Source organism: Octopus sinensis, unplaced genomic scaffold (genome assembly GCF_006345805.1).
Source record: "Octopus sinensis unplaced genomic scaffold, ASM634580v1 Contig01407, whole genome shotgun sequence".
NCBI classification, from domain to species: domain Eukaryota; kingdom Metazoa; phylum Mollusca; class Cephalopoda; order Octopoda; family Octopodidae; genus Octopus; species Octopus sinensis.
The window spans coordinates 22,971-45,650 of NW_021824831.1; the positions used below are offsets into that span (position 1 = coordinate 22,971).

At 36.8% G+C, this 22,680-nt stretch overlaps 3 protein-coding genes across 3 annotated transcripts; 2 read left to right on the forward strand and 1 right to left on the reverse strand.

Moving 5' to 3' along the window:
* Window positions 1-1,434: 1,434 nt before the first annotated feature.
* Window positions 1,435-2,100, reverse strand: LOC115227044 (jerky protein homolog). Its single transcript, XM_029797980.1, has one exon. It carries the CDS (start codon window positions 2,098-2,100, stop codon window positions 1,435-1,437), a length of 666 nt encoding a protein of 221 aa, XP_029653840.1.
* Window positions 2,101-15,422: 13,322 nt separating this feature from the next.
* Window positions 15,423-21,717, forward strand: LOC115227048 (myosin-11-like). The gene is made up of 7 exons (XM_036498502.1): window positions 15,423-15,747; window positions 16,837-17,457; window positions 17,854-17,999; window positions 18,043-18,151; window positions 18,902-19,408; window positions 19,948-20,223; window positions 20,455-21,717. Exons 1-7 carry the CDS (start codon window positions 15,466-15,468, stop codon window positions 21,715-21,717), a joined length of 3,204 nt encoding a protein of 1,067 aa, XP_036354395.1. The 5' UTR covers window positions 15,423-15,465.
* LOC115227047 (myosin-11-like) lies at window positions 16,606-17,820 on the forward strand. Its single transcript, XM_029797982.2, has one exon. It carries the CDS (start codon window positions 16,846-16,848, stop codon window positions 17,620-17,622), a length of 777 nt encoding a protein of 258 aa, XP_029653842.2. The 5' UTR covers window positions 16,606-16,845; the 3' UTR covers window positions 17,623-17,820.
* Window positions 21,718-22,680: the final 963 nt, after the last annotated feature.

Below are 22,680 nucleotides of genomic sequence, written 5' to 3' on the forward strand. Positions count from 1 at the left end.
AAAAGGCTATGTGTCGGCTAAGTATGGTCTAGGTGTTACCCAAGTTAATGTGAAGGAGTTGATCAAACTTCAAAAGGAGTCTTTAATTAAAAAGATCAACTTAAAAGTCCTTCACAAGACTCTCTTTAGCAGCCTGGACAACCCGCACATTGACGTATCGTCGTCATCTACGTGGCTGAAATATGGGAATAACTCTCCCGATCAGAAGGGTTGTTCTCATATTTGCAGGATAGAAACTTTTTTAATGGTCAACGGAAACAGTGTAACCACTGTAAGAGTAAGGCAATGACCGTTGACCATTTAGCCACGAAGTGCGGGAGTATGCTTTACCATGATTACACATGGAGGCATAACGAGGTGGTGAGGTCCCTCCATCTTTTGCTCTGCAATAAGTATGGCTTGAGGCGGTCCAGAAAGTTGCGAACCCATCGAGTTCAATCGGTGTGTGAGAACTCGCGGGTGTGCATTAAGGTGGATACCCCCATACGCACCTCGATTGTTGTCCAGCACAACAGACCCGACATTGTGGTCCACGATAAGGTCACCGGGGAGATTGTTATCGTGGAGGTGGGCATCACGTGCCTAGACCGTTTGCAGATAGTGGAAGTGGAGAAAAGGAGGAAGTATGACCTCCTTGCAAACGAGCTAGGACTGATGCACCAGTGCAAAGTCCATGTCATCCCGTGTGTAATGACATGGGATGGACTGGTCACCAAATACCACAAGCGGTACTTAAGACAGTTGGATGTAGATAAGTCTCTACAGGCTTATATACAGTCAACTGTTCTTAAGAGGACTCTGGAAAGTGTCTCGTTTGATGCTCGCCGATCCAGCCCTTTCCTGACGTTTAGTCAGCAAGAGGCGCTGGACTGCACCTTCTCGAAGGTCTACAGTGCCAGAGAAGAGGAGGAAGAAGGGGAGGTGGTGCGTGGAGTGCCACCTTCTGCTCACTTCGAAGGCTCTGGACTTAGTTAGCAAAATTACTTAGTTAATTAGTTTCTTTTTTTAATAAATGGTTATCAATTTTATGAACTGAGAATTAATTTCTAATCAAAAATCTCACGAAATCAAATTCTATATTCATTTTTAGATTCTAGAGACCGCTAGAAAATTATTTTTGATTTTCCAACATCTTTGATTCTCTATAATCAATTATTCTTTGACAGCCCAGAGAGACTTTTAGGTCAGCGGAACATGATCAAAACAGTCTGGGAAAACTAGGTGTTCCATTTAGACAAAAACGACGTCTTCTCTACTAAGCAGTAGCCTGGCAATGCATAGTCTCCTACGATTTTAATCACTTTTTGGCCTGATATCCCATTCGAACAAAAATTTATTGAATAACTTAGAATACATCCATGCTTTTTTTGAATTATGATAGGTCACAAAACTTCGATAGCTAAAATTTTTAAAGCATCTAGGATTTTTGAATTTTCAAATTATGAATGGTGTTAGTTTAGCGGTATCAGTCATATTTGAACAGAACATTATCGATATTCGATCCTTCAATAATTTATGCCCATATCTCTTGATCTTGCAAATGCTTTTACATGGAAGAGCTTTATAAAATAATCCTGTCTCATCTGCATTATAGGCATTTTCGCGACCATATAATTTTATTTTTGCTCTTATATTAATGAGAAAATCATTAACTTCAGAATTTGAAAGATTCTCTATAGAAGATTCTCCATAAAGTTTCTTCAATTTTAACCCATGTCTTCTTTTAAATTTTTCAAGCCATCCACGACTGGCTTTAAACTCAGTTATTTGACGTTTCTTCGCAAAGTCTTCAGCCTTTGTAAGAATAATCGAATCATTAAGAATTGCTCCTCTGGTTTCCATCATTTCAATCCATGACATAGTATCTTCATCAGTTTCATTGAACTTTAAATATGGATTCCGAGATAATTCTGAAAAAAGCAAGGCAGATACATTCCTTCTGCTCCTAAGGTCGTTTAAAGATCGTCTTGAAATAACGCGTCTGAATCTTTCGGAAAAGATAGCAGACACTCTTGTAAGCGAAATCCCTGGATTTTGATCGATAAATTTAATAATTTGTTGTTTTTCGGAATTTTTCAATCTGGTACAATAACGTTTCATTACAATTAACAGGACCAACCACACAATTAAATGATAATGTCTCGTGTAAAAGTGTTTTTGAATTTTAAAAAATAATAATAATTAAGAAAATAAAAAATATATATTTCTAAAAATGCGGCGGATTCGAGAAATTGGCGGATTCGGGAATTTCTCATAGGAAATTTCGTATTCTTGAAAAAATTCGGCGGATTCGAGAGGTGGCAGATTCGAGAGACGGCGGATTCGAGAGGTTTTACTAGTTTATAATTAGCGGTAGAAGAAAATTATGAGCTTAATTTCTTATAAGGGATATATTTTCCGAATTGCAGCAGCTTTTCCCTTTCAAAATAGCCGGACAAATCTTTTCTAAACGTTATGTGGATCGTTTCTCTTAATCTAGTTTATTTTGTAGATAGGCCGTACTTTAGTTTTAGGATTATTTTAGACATTTAGTAGACTAAAATAAGAACATAGCACCTAGCGACCTTTTCAGTCTCCACACTTTTTCCCTTACATGTTTAATTGGTACTGTTGCATTTCATCCTGCACGAAAATAGCCTCTAAATGAATTAATGCAAATTTTTATGAATATTAAATCGAAAATTTAAATAATTGAACTATGCCGAATTTGTAAATTTTATTCTAATTTTTTTTTAAAAAAATTTAAATTTTGTACCGGCTTGTGGAGATGAATGATACAGTTGTCATGCGAAAATTTGCAAATCTGAAGGACTATGAACTTCCCCGTACTGAAATGGAGTCAGTTGCCTTCCTTCAAGAGGTTGGAATCTTTCCCAAAGAAAAAAAATGTCAAAACAGACATTTTATGACCCTTCTCCAACAGCAGGAGAATACAACATGGGTGTGCTATAAAAGTGGGTGTCGAACATATAGTTCTATTAGAAACGGTAATAAGAGAGTACTTTATTTTTAGGTACGTGGCTCGAAGGCACGAAAGTGACCTTACAGTCATGTATTCGCTTTATGTACATGTGGAGTTTCGACAGACACAGTATTTTATGGTGTCGCCGTCAACTGGAATGGAGCGGCCATACAATTGGTAATTGGTCTCACTCCCTGCGAGAGGTTTGCGCATATTATTTAGCAAATCGTCCGAACACACTGATTGGTATTAGTGTTCCATTAGGTTGTTAGGTGGTATTGGCAAAGTTGTCCAAGTTGACGAATGCATGTTTTCTAAACGGGAAAACAATGCAGGACGGATTCTCCCTCAACAATGGGTGTTTGGGGGAATCTGTCGTGGAAGTAAAGACTGTTTCATCAAGATGGTTCCAGATCGCTCCAAAAGAACTCTAACCGCCGCAATACAGGAAAATATCGCACCGGGATCAGTGATACACACTGACAAATGGAAGGGTAATTCTACTTTATTCTTGCTAATAGGTTATTCACGCCAGATCTCAATGCTCTTGCTTATGTGCATAAGAGACAAAGGGGGACCCCGCGTCACTTCATGGGTGCATATTTTGCAGGTATTAAATACTCCTAATACATTTATAGAATTTTTATGGAGAAGGCAAGTGAGCCATTTAGACAACTCCTTCGATGAGCTAATAGATGCCATCGTCAAATTTTGTCCGCCGAATATCACGCCTCGTACTACCAGCTGACCTTTTTTATTGTAATAAAGATTTTTTCACTGAGGGAATGATGATAAGCATCTTTATTAACGAACAACTGTGTCTTTTTAGACAGGTGGTCGTTAATAGCTCAGATTTAATTTTGTCGGTATTGTTTTGACACCACTAAGTCGGTAAAAAATTCAAATTTTTAAAAAAAAAATTAGAATAAAATTTACATAATCGGCATAGTTCAATTATTTAAATTTTCGATCTAATATTCATAAAAATTTGCATTAATTCATTTAGAGACTATTTTCGTGCAGGATGAAATGCAACAGTACCGTTTAATTAAATAAAATTTGATTTAACCTCAGAAAATGTCATTTTAACCTAGAACTCTTTCTGATTTAGTTCATAGACCCGGAATTTAGTTCAGTTCAGAGTTCTGACACATCATAATAAACAAAAGTTAAAGTGAAATTTTTAATTCGCAACATTTACTGCCTTTAACCTTCTTTGTTTCTATTAATTTAAGGCATTCGTCTTTAAAAATTTTATTCCATTTCTCACGACAGGATACTTTTAACTTCATTATATTTCTCGGTCTTCGTTTTTCTTCCTTTATTTTGAGGTTTTCCACAAGTTCTAAATTGGGGTTAAATCAGTTTTTGAGCGGACCCAGTTTTTAAATGGAGCACCAAAAAATTGCATAAATCATTTTATTTTATCTAGAAAATAGTTATAATATAAATTAAACCATGGTTAAATATTTTCTAAAACTGTTTCTGATTTTATCTTATCTCTCAAAACCAGCAAAACCTATTACAATGCTTTTTAAGTTTTAAAATAATGTTATTCAAATTGTGTCTAAAAAATTTGAAAACATTCGATTTTTTATTTAATATTTTTGAAATTAATGTTTTAATTAAATTCTAAAAATCAAATCTTGAAAGAACTGGTGGCCTACGGCCGCGACATGCACCTCTGCTTCTCCCCGCACGCAGACAACCTCCTTAGCAAACGAAAAAAATTGAACATCCTCAGAACTCTATCCGGCTTATGGAAAAACGAGTCACACCCAGTACTGGTGAATATCTACCGCCAATACTTCGAACCATCAATTGCCTACGCCTGCGGATCATGGGGTCGGCGTTTATTGTGGTCCAACAGGAGGCGAATCGAAGAGGCATAACAAAGGGCCCTCAGATTAACCGATCGTTGGTCGCACGATAACGAACGCTTCTCTGGAAGACCTTATCAAGCTGAATCTCGGTTCGTTAGCAAATGCCCCGTCAAAACGGCCTGCCGTCCGGTGCGATCTTGTGTGGGCTCTTAAAAAGATCACCGAGAGAAGATGAGGTCCCTGGTTGAGTGCATCGGGATCACGTGACTTTTGTTTGATTTTTATTGTGGTCTTGGCGGTTTAATCTTAATAATAAAATCGTATGGTGTGTGTCTGTCTGTCTGTGTGTCTGTCTGTCTGTGCACACCCACATTCAAATTGTTACAAACCAGATCAAATTGTCAAAACCTTCCCTTTTGTAGTTATTCGATAATGAGGCACAAGTTCGGCAAGTCTGCTTTCCCGTTTGAGTTCGGCAAGTCTCTGTTATGGGATGCGACGTGTTCAGACACTTTCTCGGAGCTCAACCTTCCTTCTTCAGCTGTCGAGCCTGGCTCAGTCTCTCGCAAAACCGAGAAGATGAAGATTGGAAAGTACAAGGAGCTCTCTGAACGGTATCTGTTCACTCCCATCGCCGTCGAGACTTCCGGCGTCATCGGCGAAAAGTCTCTTTCCTTTCTAAAAAAGCTTGGCCGCATGATCTCCCATAAACGGGGAGACCCACGCGAGTCCAAGTGGCTTTTCGAAAGGATTTCCTTGGCCATAGTACGTGGAAACTGTGTTTCCATTTACGATGCCGGGATTTAGTTAGTTAATAACTATTTGTTATTACATATAAAAAAAAAAAAATGAGGCACAATAAAAGGTTGATATCCTCTAAGAACCTTCCTGTCAAAAAATTTTAATAAGAAAGAATATCCTCGATGATGAGGTCCCCCAAAACCTTCAAGTCAATTTTCTGCGTTTTTGTTAAAATGAACAACAAGAAAGTCCTCGACTCACATGATGTGGTCCCCCAAAACCTTCAAGCCAAAAAAATTAAAAAAAATTATTTTCTGCGTTTTTGTTAAAATGAACAAGAAAGTCCTCGACTCACATGATGTGGTCCCCCAAAACCTTCAAGCCAAAAAATTAAAAAAAATTATTTTCTGCGTTTTTGTTAAAATGAACAACAAGAAAGTCCTCGACTCACATGATGTGGTCCCCCAAAACCTTCAAGCCAAAAAATTAAAAAAAATTATTTTCTGCGTTTTTGTTAAAATGAACAACAAGAAAGTCCTCGACTCACATGATGTGGTCCCCCAAAACCTTCAAGCCAAAAAATTAAAAAAATTATTTTCTGCGTTTTTGTTAAAATGAACAACAAGAAAGTCCTCGACTCACATGATGTGGTCCCCCAAAACCTTCAAGCCAAAAAATTAAAAAAATTATTTTCTGCGTTTTTGTTAAAATGAACAACAAGAAAGTCCTCGACTCACATGATGTGGTCCCCCAAAACCTTCAAGCCAAAAAATTAAAAAAATTATTTTCTGCGTTTTTGTTAAAATGAACAACAAGAAAGTCCTCGACTCACATGATGTGGTCCCCCAAAACCTTCAAGCCAAAAAATTAAAAAAAATTATTTTCTGCGTTTTTGTAAAAATGAACAACAAGAAAGTCCTCGACTCACATGATGTGGTCCCCAAAACCTTCAAGCCAAAAAATTAAAAAAAATTATTTTCTGCGTTTTTGTTAAAATGAACAACAAGAAAGTCCTCGACTCACATGATGTGGTCCCCCAAAACCTTCAAGCCAAAAAATTAAAAAAATTATTTTCTGCGTTTTTGTTAAAATGAACAACAAGAAAGTCCTCGACTCACATGATGTGGTCCCCCAAAACCTTCAAGCCAAAAAATTAAAAAAATTATTTTGTGCGTTTTGTTAAAATGAACAACAAGAAAGTCCTCGACTCACATGATGTGGTCCCCCAAAACCTTCAAGCCAAAAAATTAAAAAAAATTATTTTCTGCGTTTTTGTTAAAATGAACAACAAGAAAGTCCTCGACTCACATGATGTGGTCCCCCAAAACCTTCAAGCCAAAAAATTAAAAAAAATTATTTTCTGCGTTTTTGTAAAATGAACAACAAGAAAGTCCTCGACTCACATGATGTGGTCCCCAAAACCTTCAAGCCAAAAAATTAAAAAAAATTATTTTCTGCGTTTTTGTTAAAATGAACAACAAGAAAGTCCTCGACTCACATGATGTGGTCCCCCAAAACTTCAAGCCAAAAAATTAAAAAAAAATATTTTCTGCGTTTTGTTAAAATGAACAACAAAAGTCCTCGACTCACATGATGTGGTCCCCCAAAACCTTCAAGCCAAAAAATTAAAAAAAATTATTTTCTGCGTTTTTGTTAAAATGAACAACAAGAAAGTCCTCGACTCACATGATGTGGTCCCCCAAAACCTTCAAGCCAAAAAATTAAAAAAATTATTTTCTGCGTTTTTGTTAAAATGAACAACAAGAAAGTCCTCGACTCACATGATGGTGGTCCCCCAAAACCTTCAAGCAAAAAATTAAAAAAATATTTTCTGCGTTTTTGTTAAATGAACAACAAGAAAGTCCTCGACTCACATGATGTGGTCCCCCAAAACCTTCAAGCCAAAAAATTAAAAAAAATTATTTTCTGCGTTTTGTTAAAGTGAACAACAAGAAAGTCCTCGACTCACATGATGTGGTCCCCCAAAACCTTCAAGCCAAAAAATTAAAAAAAATTATTTTCTGCGTTTTTGTTAAAATGAACAACAAGAAAGTCCTCGACTCACATGATGTGTGTCCCCCAAAACTTCAAGCCAAAAAATTAAAAAAAATTATTTTCTGCGTTTTTGTAAAAATGAACAACAAGAAAGTCCTCGACTCACATGATGTGGTCCCCAAAACCTTCAAGCCAAAAAATTAAAAAAAAATATTTTCTGCGTTTGTTTAAAATGAACAACAAGAAAGTCCTCGACTCACATGATGTGGTCCCCCAAAACCTTCAAGCCAAAAAATTAAAAAAAATTATTTTCTGCGTTTTTGTTAAAATGAACAACAAGAAAGTCCTCGACTCACATGATGTGGTCCCCCAAAACCTTCAAGCTAAAAAATTAAAAAAATTATTTTCTGCGTTTTTGTTAAAATGAACAACAAGAAAGTCCTCGACTCACATGATGTGGTCCCCCAAAACTTCAAGCCAAAAATTAAAAAAATTATTTTCTGCGTTTTTGTTAAAATGAACAACAAGAAAGTCCTCGACTCACATGATGTGGTCCCCAAAACCTTCAAGCTAAAAAATTAAAAAAATTATTTTCTGCGTTTTTGTTAAAATGAACAACAAGAAAGTCCTCGACTCACATGATGTGGTCCCCCAAAATCTTCAAGGTAAAAAATTAAAAAAATATTTTCTGCGTTTTGTTAAAATGAACAACAAGAAGTCCTCGACTCACATGATGTGGTCCCCCAAAACCTTCAAGGTAAAAAATTAAAAAAATTATTTTCTGCGTTTTTGTTAAAATGAACAACAAGAAAGTCCTCGACTCACATGATGTGGTCCCCCAAAACTTTAAAGCCAAAAAATTAAAAAAATTATTTTCTGCGTTTTTGTTAAAATAAACAACAAGAAAGTCCTCGACTCACATGATGTGGTCCCCCAAAACCTTCAAGCCAAAAAATTAAAAAAATTATTTTCTGCGTTTTTGTTAAAATGAACAACAAGAAAGTCCTCGACTCACATGATGTGGTCCCTCAAAACCTTCAAGCCAAAAAATTAAAAAAATTATTTTCTGCGTTTTTGTTAAAATGAACAACAAGAAAGTCCTCGACTCACATGATGTGGTCCCTCAAAACCTTCAAGCCAAAAAATAAAAAAAATTATTTTCTGCGTTTTTGTTAAAATGAACAACAAGAAAGTCCTCGACTCACATGATGTGGTCCCTCAAAACCTTCAAGCAAAAAAATTAAAAAAAATTATTTTCTGCGTTTTTGTAAAATGAACAACAAGAAAGTCCTCGACTCACATGATGTGGTCCCCCAAAACCTTCAAGCCCAAAAATTAAAAAAAAATATTTTCTGCGTTTTAGTTAAAATGAACGACAAGAAGTCCTCGACTCACATGATGAGGTTCCCCACAACCTTCAAGCCTCGTGAGGCCATTAATTAGCTTAGCTATCTTTTTTCGATGACATAAATTCTTTTTTGTTAAATTTTCGTTAAAAAAATAAAATAAAAGCTCTAATTGTTATCGACCATGAATAGACTGTGCAATTATCAGATTTTGAAAACCACTAAAAAGGAAAAAGCAAAAATTATTAGAGATTTACATAATTGATTCTTTTTAACTGCCGAAACTGACAAATTCGATTATGCTACTGTTTAGATTTCTTAAAAGATAGAGGCAAATAAAATTTAAATTAGTCATGTAAATTTCAATTTGCCTATATTTAAATCTCCTTGATTTAACAGGCTTTAATTTTTTTCCTTATAATACTACAAAGATGAAGCTGATTATCATTTTCTTTACCGAAACAGACAAGTTCGATTATGCTAAAGTTTCAATTCCTTTAAACATAGAGGCAATTAAGTATAATGGCTTTGATTGGATAATACACTTTACATAAATTTCACTAAATAAATTTACGTAGAAAATTTAATATAAATTACTGATTCGCGTTTACAAAATCATAAGAATGTCCTATAAAGAGAGATCTGAGAATGTTAACAAACAAGAGAATATGAACCATATAACAAAAAAAGAGAAACGAGGGAAGATGTGCTTAAATGGTGAGGGAACTTAGACAACAGCTGAACAAGGTCAGGACTGCTGTTAGACTCAACTACGGGTAATAGAATTATGCATTCTAGGTTAATTGTTTGGGATGAATGTACGATGGCTCATAAAGGCGCATTCAAGCAGTTGACCGAACATATAGAGATATCAAGAATTGTAGCGACCATTTGTTTGGGGGAGCATTAGTTGTATTGGCAGGTGATTTTAGACAGACGCTGCCAATTATTCAAAGAGGGACGCCTGCGGATGAATTGAATGCCTGCCTCAAATCGTCATATTTGTGGACACACGTGAAAAAGGTAAGCTTAGATGTAAATGTACATGCACATTTACAAGGCGTTAATAGCATATTCCCACAAATCCTTCTAGATATTGGAAATGGGGCAATCACTTCAGAAATGCACGACCAGAAAATTAGGCTACCGGAAGAATTATGTATTTTCGTAGAAACAGCAGAAGAATTATTGAATGCCGTCTATTCCGAACTATCTGAACACTACGTGAATTTCGACTGGCTGCGTGAACGAGCTATATTAGCTTCACTTAATGATGAGGTACTTAATATAAATTTAGATTTATTAATGAAAATCCCTGGCAGAGAAAGAATATATAAATCGGTCGACGTTATTATGGACCATGAAAGGGCCTGCGATAGATTTAAGAGACTACAATTTCCGCTGAAGATAAGTTTTGCTATGACAATAAACAAGGCCCAGGGACAGTCTTTAAAGGTAGTAGGCTTATTTTTAGAGAACGAGTGCTTTTCACATGGCCAGCTGTATGTGGGGTGCTCAAGGGTAGGTAGAAGAGAAATTTATTTATATTTGCCAAGGATGGACGGACTGCAAACATCGTTTATCCACAGGCCTTAGAATAAGGTTATATCAAAGCAGGTCGCATTTATATATCTACATAAATTTATAGTTATTTAAGGAAACTGCGAGCGTAGCGAGCAGGGCCTCCGCAGGAGCTAGCTCGCAGTGAGCGAAGCGAACTGCTGAGCTAGTTTAATATAAATTACTGATTCGCGTTTACAAAATCATAAGAATGTCCTATAAAGAGAGATCTGAGAATGTTAACAAACAAGAGAATATGAACCATATAACAAAAAAAGAGAAACGAGGGAAGATGTGCTTAAATGGTGAGGGAACTTAGACAACAGCTGAACAAGGTCAGGACTGCTGTTAGACTCAACTACGGGTAATAGAATTATGCATTCTAGGTTAATTGTTTGGGATGAATGTACGATGGCTCATAAAGGCGCATTCAAGCAGTTGACCGAACATATAGAGATATCAAGAATTGTAGCGACCATTTGTTTGGGGGAGCATTAGTTGTATTGGCAGGTGATTTTAGACAGACGCTGCCAATTATTCAAAGAGGGACGCCTGCGGATGAATTGAATGCCTGCCTCAAATCGTCATATTTGTGGACACACGTGAAAAAGGTAAGCTTAGATGTAAATGTACATGCACATTTACAAGGCGTTAATAGCATATTCCCACAAATCCTTCCAGATATTGGAAATGGGGCAATCACTTCAGAAATGCACGACCAGAAAATTAGGCTACCGGAAGAATTATGTATTTTCGTAGAAACAGCAGAAGAATTATTGAATGCCGTCTATTCCGAACTATCTGAACACTACGTGAATTTCGACTGGCTGCGTGAACGAGCTATATTAGCTCCACTTAATGATGAGGTACTTAATATAAATTTAGATTTATTAATGAAAATCCCTGGCAGAGAAAGAATATATAAATCGGTCGACGTTATTATGGACCATGAAAGGGCCTGCGATAGATTTAAGAGACTACAATTTCCGCTGAAGATAAGTTTTGCTATGACAATAAACAAGGCCCAGGGACAGTCTTTAAAGGTAGTAGGCTTATTTTTAGAGAACGAGTGCTTTTCACATGGCCAGCTGTATGTGGGGTGCTCAAGGGTAGGTAGAAGAGAAATTTATTTATATTTGCCAAGGATGGACGGACTGCAAACATCGTTTATCCACAGGCCTTAGAATAAGGTTATATCAAAGCAGGTCGCATTTATATATCTACATAAATTTATAGTTATTTAAGGAAACTGCGAGCGTAGCGAGCAGGGCCTCCGCAGGAGCTAGCTCGCAGTGAGCGAAGCGAACTGCTGAGCTAGTAATAAATAAATAAAATCTTCAAAGAACTGGTCAATGAGGAACTTTCCTAACCAAGAAGGGTTTGATTTAAAAATTTAACTAGTCCTCAATGTGGCCTACGGCCGCGGCATTTGTTCCCATAAAGAACTTTATAAACTTACGTAAACTTTTTTATTCTAGAAATATTTAAAAATTCAATTGCTTCTGATGTTTTATGATATGATTTAAATTTTATAGGAGAAAAGCCAAAACTTTGATTTTAAAACAACTTTAGTTCTAACTTAAATTCAAATCCAAACCCTAACCATATTTTTACCCTAAACTCTAACATCAATCTGAACCTTATTGCTAACATCAAACAAACCCATTTTAAACCTTAACACAAAACCCATATTCTAACTCTAGTTCTAACCCTAGCTGTAAATCTAATCCATACACCATCACTAGTTCTAACTTTATTATGATCCCGACCTTGACACAAATCCTTCTCCTAACGTAAACTCCAGCTGATTATTATAAAATTTTATATGAATGACAGTAAAATAAAAGAAAATCTTTGATTTTTTTATTCGTGATTTTGAAAAAAAAGAACAAAATGTAAATAGATCCCTTCAGTAAATAGCCAAAACCTTCCAAACTTTTTCCAGAGATTTGTTTAATTATCTCGAGGAGGATTCACAACAGTCGTGAAACGAGCAGACTTTTTGACGGATATTACTTGCAATATTACATGGAAATTGCATGTCCATCCCCTCGGTAGTAGCTGTTGTTGTTCATGAACGTCCTCTGAAAGCCGATTTTTCATCTTTGTAATATGATTCCATTGGCTAGTAGCATAAGCATCTGAATCTAGTCTTAGTATGTGCCCGAATAGGCGTCAGCGAGCTTTGGTAATGTCTATAGTGACGGATCTACCGTTACAAATATAGTATAGAGTAGAGTTTTTGATTTTCTTTCGTCAGTTGATTCCGAGAAAGTCTTAACTGTCTTCTGTGGAACGCATCAAGGGATTTTAATTCAACCTCAAATGCCCCTCATTTTCCTCCAATGTACAAAATTATAGGCTTAACAGAAGCATTGTATAACTTGGCACTTAAGGCTGTTCCAACCTTTCGGTTTCATAGCCATGTGGTGCGGAGATCTTTAAGTGCAACGGTCGGCCGCATTTTTCTCCTCATAATGTCTTCGCTATCTCCTAGGAGTGTTCTAACTTTTTTCGAGTTTTGCCATTTTTTTGTCTGTTCTGTTTGCCACCTGGTTGATTGTTACATACTCAGTTTTTCCATGTTCACTTTAAAGAACCATTTTTCAAGTGGATTACGAGAAATGTTTAGCAGTTATTTGAGTGTCATCTTTTTTATCTAATTTTGTTAAATACGTTGATTAGATATGGAGAAGATGAAGAAAAGTCGCATCACTGCTTGGTAAACTAAACAAATTGATTATTTGATTTTACTCGGAAATTTTTTGGTAACCTGTGTGGATGGAAAAGACATTTCAAAAAGTATTATGAAAATTTAGATCTTTAAACAATCTATATATTGAGCCATTTTTAAACAATAAATTTTGAATAGCCAATTATAAATTTTCAAGAGCTCCTTATTTGCATTTGTGATTAATTAAAATGTTTAATATTATGTTACCGTCAATTTGCCAGGCCGTACTTTACATTTTAAAAATCAAACATATTATTTTAAATTATAATGAATTAAAGATTGCATTTTTTATATATTTTTTAAAAATATAGTTTTTTTATTTTAATTAAATATTGTCCATCCCGCGGCATAAAATGAGTTGCTTGAGTCTGTCTTCCAGCGAAATGGAAATAATCAAACTTTTCAAAATGATGATTTATGATTATGACTGTCCTCAAATTCCTAAAAGACAAAAATATATTCTCAGAAAATTGTCTGAGTATTTTTAAAGCTTGATTCTGTTTTAAGATTTTAACCCTATTAAGTTAATTATGATTTTGATATAATCTCCTTTAATAAAGGAATAAAATAGTTTTAAAACTATCTTAAAATACTCTATCTACAATAAAAGAATTCTTTGCATTTTCTGATCGGATTTCAATAAAATTTCAATACATCATGGTATCAGACCTGAATCCATTTAAAATATTTTTCATCATAAAGATTATTTTTCTTTTTCGCTCAGTTGGTAAAAATAAATTCAATCGTCTATTCCCAGATTCAATTGTATTTTAGATCTTAGTCAAAATCAAGTACAAAATAATTTTTCACCGAAGTCTAATGAAAGCAAACTTAATTTTTCTGCCCGGGACTCTTAGTTATAAACATTCATATTTCAGAATATTTATAACAATCTTCATTGAACTTTAACCATAGACTTGGCCTGACAACGTTATAGATATTTGAAACGTTTTTGGTTTTGTTAGTCAATGAGCAATCAATGAGTGCTTTCCTTTCTAAAATATTTTATTTTGGACAATCGTAATTTTGTAATTTAATTTCTAAAGTCGAAATAAAACAAATGCATAAATATGACTTTTTAAAAAATAAATTGTAAATTATTAATGAAGCTATCAGCAAAATAGGTGAACATAATTTAATATTTTGAAAATGAATTATCGAATCGTGAGTACACAGTTCAACTTTTATGTCATACAAGTTAGTTTAGAGTTTTACTGTTTACTAAAATTCAAGTTTTTACCATTGACTGAAAAATTAAATTAATAACAAATGATTAAACAAAATCGATAACCACCTGTAATTTAAATATTTCTTTTATCTAAATAACCACATATTCAAAGGCTTTGTGCTGTGTTTATGAACACTGATTTAATTGAATTGCTTAAGAAAAACCAAAAACCCAAAAAGCAAAATATGTCCACTGATATACTTAATTAGTTCGTAATTGAATATCGCAATAATCATAATGATAACAGAAAATAGACAAATAATCGAACGACAAGGCGGAGCCCTTAATTAGCGAATCGGTAAATTTTTGTCACGATGGAGTTTTTTAAACACTTCCTTTTTTGTTTCTGGTGGATTCCTCTAGATTACTCTGCATGGACTATTTTTAAAATCAGTCTCCTCTGTTTTAGAGGTGAAATGAGCATTTTGGTATCGTCCTTGAGGCCTATGACTGGATAATATTAATAGAATATAACTTACAGCTTATTATGTTAAAGGAACCCAAGATTATCTATAATACCATTTTATTGATCAATGTCGGTTTATAAAATAAGATATTTGTGGAAGGATCGATGTTAATTAAGCAGTATTGGCGAGATCAGAAAGACTATAAAGGCCAGTCTATGTTAATTTTCACGACAAATAAGAAAAAAATTTTAGACTAAAAGAAATGGGCAAATTAAATATAACATTAGTAGGGAAATGATTACGTAATGTTATAAACATAAAAATATTTTTTATAGTTCAGGGCTGATTAAGATTATTATAATTCTAATATCTTGAAATAGTTTGGTAATCCCTTTTTAGCCACAATTTAATTGTGGTCGATTATATATCAAATTTTTGCCATTTTTTTGTAGATTGATTTGGAAATAACTTCAATCGGTAGGAACTTAATTAATATAAAAATAAAATCTTTACAATAACTCAATCTAAATTAATATTTATTAAATAAAATATAATTTAGTTTATAGATAAAAAACCAATAAAATAGCTCGTACTGGCAAATATTTTGTAATGTCTAACGACGTGTCTCTCGAATCTGAGCTATTATATCTACAAAGAAATGTAGGAGAAATGCAAGGACAAATGCTAAAAGAATGGGCAGCCAAGAAACTACTCTGGATTCCCTCTAAAGAAGAAGGATTCACCGCAGGAACCATATTGAAAGAACATGGAGATCAAGTGGAAGTGCAGCTAAAGAACAGTGGGATGATTGTCATGATCGGAAAGAACGACGTGGAGAAGATGAATCCTCCCAAATTTAGTAAATCTGAGGACATGTCTGAGCTGGCTTGTCTCAACGAGGCCTCAATTCTGTGGAATCTGCGTGAAAGATATTCCTCAGGACTAATCTATGTAAATAGAATCAAATCATAACTAGACTTATTCTGGACTGTTTTGTGTGGTGATCAACCCCTACAAGGAACTCCCAATCTACTCAGAAAGAGTAGTAAAATACTACGAGGGGAAGAAACGCCACGAAATTCCTCCCCACGTGTTCGCAATAACGGACACTGCTTACAGAAGTATGCTACAAGAACGGGAGGACCAGTCTATTCTCTGCACGTATAATCCACACTGGCATTTCTAGAGGTGAATCGGGGGCTGGAAAGACAGAGAATACCAAAAAAGTCATTCAATACTTGACTTATGTCGCCTCAAACCGACAGGCGTTCAGAGAGACGGAGGTTGTGTCATTTAAATAATGTAGACCGAGATTGAGACCCAACTTTTACAGGCCAACCCAATTTTAGAGGCCTTTGGGAATGCCAAGACACTCAAGAACGACAATTCCTCTCGATTTGTATTGAACTGAGTCAATTTGTAGGGAAAGTACATCAAAGTCAACTTTGACGGAGGTGGCTTCATTGGTGGAGCGTCAGTAATGACATGTAAATGAGTTGAGTAACGTGTAGACCTCCTTGAGAAGAGTAGAAGTATTCGACAGTCTCCCGGAGAGAGGACATTCCATATTATCTACCAATTGCTATCCTCTCCTGCCAACATGCGAGGTTTATCTTATTCTATCACGCCCAGACGAGTTGTTTTTGGGGCATCCTTCCTCCTATCGATATTTGACAAACGGGGATCTCAAGATTTGTGGAGTTGAGGACTCGGATGCTTTGAAGAACACGTTAAACGCTTTCAAAGTGGTGGGCTTTAAGGACGAGACTGTGAAATGTTAAATAGACGTATATATGGAGTAGGTTTGATGCAGACTGTGTCGGGACTGCTCTTGTTGGGCAATGTTGAATTTGGGAGTGAGAGGAATGGGGAACAGGCCACTATTCCAGATAACTCGGTAGCCCAAAAAGTGTGTCGATTGCTTGGATTGCAAGTAGGAGATTTTTCTTGTGCATTTCTTCGGCCACGAATCAAAGTCGGAAGAGACTATGTAAACAAATCACAAACAAAAGAGCAGGTGTGTTGGTGTAATGACTGTAGGCTGAGTTTATGGTGGAAGGCATTTCTAAGGCCACGTATGAAAAGTTGTTCAACCACATTGTACTCTGTCTCAACAGAGTGCTCAACAAGCACAAGCGACAGAACTACCAGTTCATTGGGATTCTCGATATTGCCGGTTTCGAGATATTCAAGGTCAACTCCTTTGAGCAACTCTGCATTAATTACACCAATGAGAAGCTCCAGCAACTCTTTAATCACCGAATGTTCATAATCGAGCAGGAGGAGTATAAGCGGGAAGGAATTGAATGGGATTTTATTGACTTTGGCCTCGATCTGCAGCCCACCATCGACCTTATTGAGAAACCAATAGGAATCATGGGCCTATTGGACGAGGAGTGTCTATTCCCTAAGGCCACGTACAAAACTCTAGTCCATAAAATCACCTCCAACGTCTCTTCCCACCCAAACTTTTGTAAACCCGACAAACTTCGTAATCAGTGCGACTTTGCTATCATTCACTACGCTGGGCGAGTGGATTATTCGGCTGAAAATTGGCTGATGTGCAATATGGATCCACTCAGTGACTCGGCTGTATCCCTCATGCAGAATTCGACCATGCCCTTCATTCGGGAGATATGGAAGGATGCGGAATATGTTGATGTGAGTCAGGAGACATCCTTGGCACGTAGGAAGAAAGGAATGTTCAGGACGGTCTGCCAACTCTACAAAATACAATTGGCAGAATTAATGGACAATCTGAGTAATACTACTGCACACTTTATTCGCTGCATCATCCCAAACCTGGAAAAGAAAGTATGTGTTTAATCCTGACATTAGCCTGGGAAACTGGATGCTCAGTTGGTGTTGGATCAACTTCGATGTAATGGAGTTTTGGAAGGAATAAGGATATGTCGCCAGGGATTCCCGAACAAAGTCACATACGAGGACTTTAGGCAGAGATATTCAGTTCTCGTTCAGACTAATATGCTCAATGACTTTATGGACAGTCGGAAGGCTGTAGAGATTATCGTTTTTTTTCATTCCATTCATTCTTAGCTACAAGAACTCGATTTGGATGTGTTATTGTTCAGATTGGGAGCTACCAAAGTGTTCTTCCGCACGGGAGTATTGGCTCATCTGGAGGAAGAGCGAGATTTGAGGATTGTGGAGTTAGTGGTGGCACTGCAGAGCCGGGGACGTCAGTATTTGGCCAAAAAGTGTGATCATAGTTTTCTAACAAAACAGGGAATACCAGAAACGACAACAATATAGGACAAGTGTTCTTGTTATTCAACGAAACTGTCGGAATTATCTCAAACTAAGGCAATGGCCTTGGTTTAGACTGTATAGCAAGGTTTCAACATTAAAATAACTCCCAGCTACTTCCTTTGGTGGAGTGTGGTCGTGGCGAGAACGAAGTAAAGGATTTGTCTGACCAACTGACCAAAGTCAAATCTCAGTTGGACAAACAGACTGCCGAATTATCAGATACCGCCAGTCAATTGACTGAACTGATACAAGACAAGCAATTCCTCACAAAACGCCTGCAAGAGGAAATAGACCGTTTTGAAGACTTGAATGAGGTAATTGATAATAATTATGTCTAGACTGTCTTCACTCTCTCAAATAGGAAAAAGGAGATGGAGGAAATTCTCCAAGATATGGAAACGAGGCTGTTGGAAGAGGAGGCCAATGCAGTAATGTTTGAGGAGACCAAGAAGAAGTTGAATGCCAATATACGTGACTTGGAAGAACAGTAATGACAATCTAGTGAATGTAGAATGGTCGAGTTTGAAACGAAGAGACAAGCCTTGGTGAGCGACAAAAACACAGCAGAAACCAAGATTTCTCTCCTTGGGCAGGAGTTGAATGATCAGAATTATAAAATCTCTAAAGTTATACATATTCACCTTAATAGACCAGTTGGAGAAAGAAAAGAAGACTTTGGAAGAACATGTGAGTTCTTTGGAAAAGTCGTGTCACTCTGAAGAGGACAGAGGCAAGAATATGCTCAAGCAAGTCAAAAAATTGGAGAGTAATATAATTGACCTCCAAAACCAGCTGAGGAAGGAAACACAAGTCGATATATTGTAATTATTGGTAGACGAAGGGGGAAGTACAGAAGAATGAGAGAAAAGTGTGTGCAGAGTTGGCAGAGTTGAGGGAACTGAATGAAGACAAGACAGCTCAGATTGAGCACATCCATTCACAGTTAAGTGCCAGGAATGAGCAGTGTCTCCAACTGACTGCTAAATACGACGAGGAACTTTTACTGAAGACGAAATACCTCAAAGAAAGCAGAGATAATCAGAATAAACTCCTCTCGGTGACAGAAGAACTTGAGATGGAAATTGAATCAAGGAAAAAACTAGAAAAGGAGAGAAGAGAAATCTCCCAGCAGTTGTGTGACCTTCGGATGGAGCAGGAGGAGACTGCTGATATTGGGGAGGCAGAAAAGATACTAAGAAGAGAGAAGGAGGAGAGGATATCTGTCCTGATGAAAGAGATTGAGGAACAGAGAACGAAATCTGAGCAAATGTTGAAAGAGCAGAAAACCAAGTACAGTCAGCAGGCGGAAGCTCATGCAGAGCAGGTTGAACTGCTCCAGAGAGTATTATCATCTCTGATTGGTTTAGAATGAGACTGTGTTGTCCAAGGCATTAAAATCTCTGGAGGAGGACAAGTCGAATGTGGAGGAGAGTGTTGAAAGATTGACCGCTCAAAAGAACGAGTCAGAGAAGAAGAGAAAGCAATTAGAACAGCAAATGGTTGATTTGAGTACTCGGATGAGTGATATCGAAAGACAAAGGCAGGACTCATTGGAAGAGAACACTCGATTGAGAGTAATTCAATGAAGTAGAGTGTTTAGGGTGAAGTGGTAAAAGTGAATGAAAATATGGAAACGTTGGAAAAGGCTGGGGTAGAGTTGGAAAGACAGTTGAAGCAAATTCGTCAACAATTGGCGGAGACAGAAGAAAATCTGTCGGAAGAGTGTGGAGAGAGGAAGAGGACAGTCAGCTTGCTCAATTCCAAGACAGCGGAAGTGAATGAATTAAAGGACAGGTTGAATGAGGAAGAGGGCATGGTTGAGTCCCTCCACCGACAAGTGCAACAATTGCAATTAAAAGTATAGCGTGTGCTTAATCTCAGTTGGGGGATGTGACAAGACGATTAGAAGTATTGACAGCTGAGAAGGAGGCAGGAGAGGACCTTGTTCGTCGTCTCAACAAAGAAATTGATGTTGTGAGAGGAGAGAAAGAAAGTCTAACTGCGGAGAAGGCACGACAGGACAAGACAGTCCGTCGTCTGCAGAATGAGTTGGAGGATGCCAACATTCAGTTGGAATCCTGTCAGGGAGTGATTGCCTCATTTGAGTCAAAGCAAAAAAAGTTTGACTCTTGTCTGCAAGAAGAGAAGAATGGCAGAGCAAAGTGAGTGTTGAGGGATAATATCAGTGCATTGCGGGAGAAGGAGAGAGTAGAACAGGAGTGTCGTAACATCGAAGCTCGTTATTTGAGTGCATGTAGAGAGCACGAGGAGAGGGAGGATCAGCTGACCGAATATCAGCGAAAGTGTGCACAATTGAGCAGAGAACTTGTTCAAGTGCAGTCAACAGAGGACACTGCGGATGTTAGTGGATTCTTTTTCATTGTTTAGAAGAATATTTTGAAGGATGAGATTAGACAATTCAAAAAGAAAATCGAAGAACAAAATATACTCATTGCAGAACAGGACGATGATATTTACATGCTACGGAATGACATGACGAGGAGAGATGTGTCTTACCAATCAGATAAGACAGAGTGGGAAAGACAGGCCAGAGAGAGGACTGAGGAATATGAGGAGCGACTCCGTTCAATGGCCAGAAAACTTAAAGAATCGGAGAATATGTTAGATGATGAACAGAAGAGCAGACTTGTTTCAGCTTCCAGCAAAAAGAAATTGGAAGGGGAGTTGGGTGCTCTGTCCTCAGCTATGGCACAGCTTGAGTCTGAGAGAGATAACTTGCTCAAACAAAACAAAAAACTTGGAAGTGGATTGAAAGAGGCCCTGAGAGAGTCCACTGAGGCACATGCTCGTGCTGAACAACATTCTGCCAATTTAGTGCAAAGTCAGACCAAAGTCAAATCTTTGACGAACGAATTGGAAGAAGCTCTGAACACTGCCGGCTCTCTTGAACAAATTAAAAAGGCATTGCAGGAGGAGAGAGATCAGTACAAGGACGAGTCCACATATAAAAACACCCGATTATCCTCTCTACAACAAGAGCTTGCACAATATAAGAGAACTGTTAGCAGTCTACAATCCGAGTTGGAGGAAGAAGTCAACAGCCATGAAGAGTTGGAGGAGCTCGTTCGCAGAGTTCAGTCGCAACACGAACAGTCGTGTCAAGAACTGGCAGTTGAGAGAAATAAGGCCGTCAGAGCTGGAGATCTGCTCTCTACATCTGAGAGACAGAACAGAGACCTCAAAAATCGAATTGCTGTTTTGGAAGAGGACTATGCACGATCAAAGACAAGTGCTTCCGCTGTTCAGGTCCTTGAACAGAAAGTCGCCAAAGTTGAGGCACTCTTGGAATCTGAGTCGAGGTTGTTATGCTGTAATAAGAATTCCAGAGATCGAGAAAGTGCTCTTCGTTCCGTGAGGTCTTTGGAAAGGAAACTAAGAGAATCACAACAAAATGTCGAGGACGAGCATAGAATGGTCGAATCGTTCAAATCGCAAGTGGATATGGCCAATTCGAGAAATAAATTGTTGAAGCGAAATATGGATGAAGCTGACGACGAGTTGAATGCAATGAGAAGTAAGTTAAGGAAGGTGCAGAATGAAAGAGATGAGTTGGTCGAGTCAGTGGAAATATTACAGCGTGAAATTGCACAGAAATCCAGATATGCGTTTGTGTTGGATTTTAATTTTTAAAGACGAGGGTCTGTGAACAGTAAATCCGGAAATTTAATGACCAAGAATCTTCCCGATGAGGATGAGTAGTCTATGATTTAAACTATACGATTAATTAACTGATTTTTTTAAGAAACTTTAATATCATTCACTTCGCTGATTATGTAAATGGGACATGGAATATTCATTAGTCGTCCTATTTTTTAATAGTTTATTTAAAATTATTAAAAATATCAGAAATTTTAATATAAAGTTCTTAGAGAAATTTACTTGTTCTCTTCTAAAATCTGTTGCCTTCGCTGCAGTAGAAGTATTCTTCCATTATTTGTTAAACTGCGTGTTCGCGTTCAAGTCAAATAATTTCCATGTTAATAGAGTAGCGGATTGGGGTGGATTTATATCTCGAATATAAATTTTCCTTTGAAATTTCTTTTTGCTAGTAGATTCCAGTCAATGTGTGGAGTTGTTGATACTTTATTTCCAATGTTAAATTCACAAAAATTTCTTCTAATTTGTCGGCCACTTCTCTTCCACTTTTGTTCAGAATGTTCCTAGTGAATGCATATTTCGACTACAGAAATTAATCAAGAAAAATGATCATTTTGATTCTTAAATCTACAATAATAACCAATAAACTTTAAAACTTTTAAGATTAATTAAATCGAATTGAAACCTTTCATCAGGTAAATCAGCGACAATATGGCTCGAATCGTCATACTGCACAGCAAACTTGCATATATTGCACTCAGTTACGACTTGACGAATGATGTTTCGCTTGATTACAAAAAATCTCCTTCTGCAAAGTGCATCCAGAGCATTATGCCCACAATGATTTGTTTCGTGAATTTCTTAAGCAATGATTTTCATTTCTTCTGTGCTTGTTAAAGCTATGAAAAGCTTGTGAAGTCGATTATTATTTCGCAGATATGGCTTTCCGTGAATAAGAATGAAATTTTCAGCTTTCTTTCTTACCCGGAAATTTTT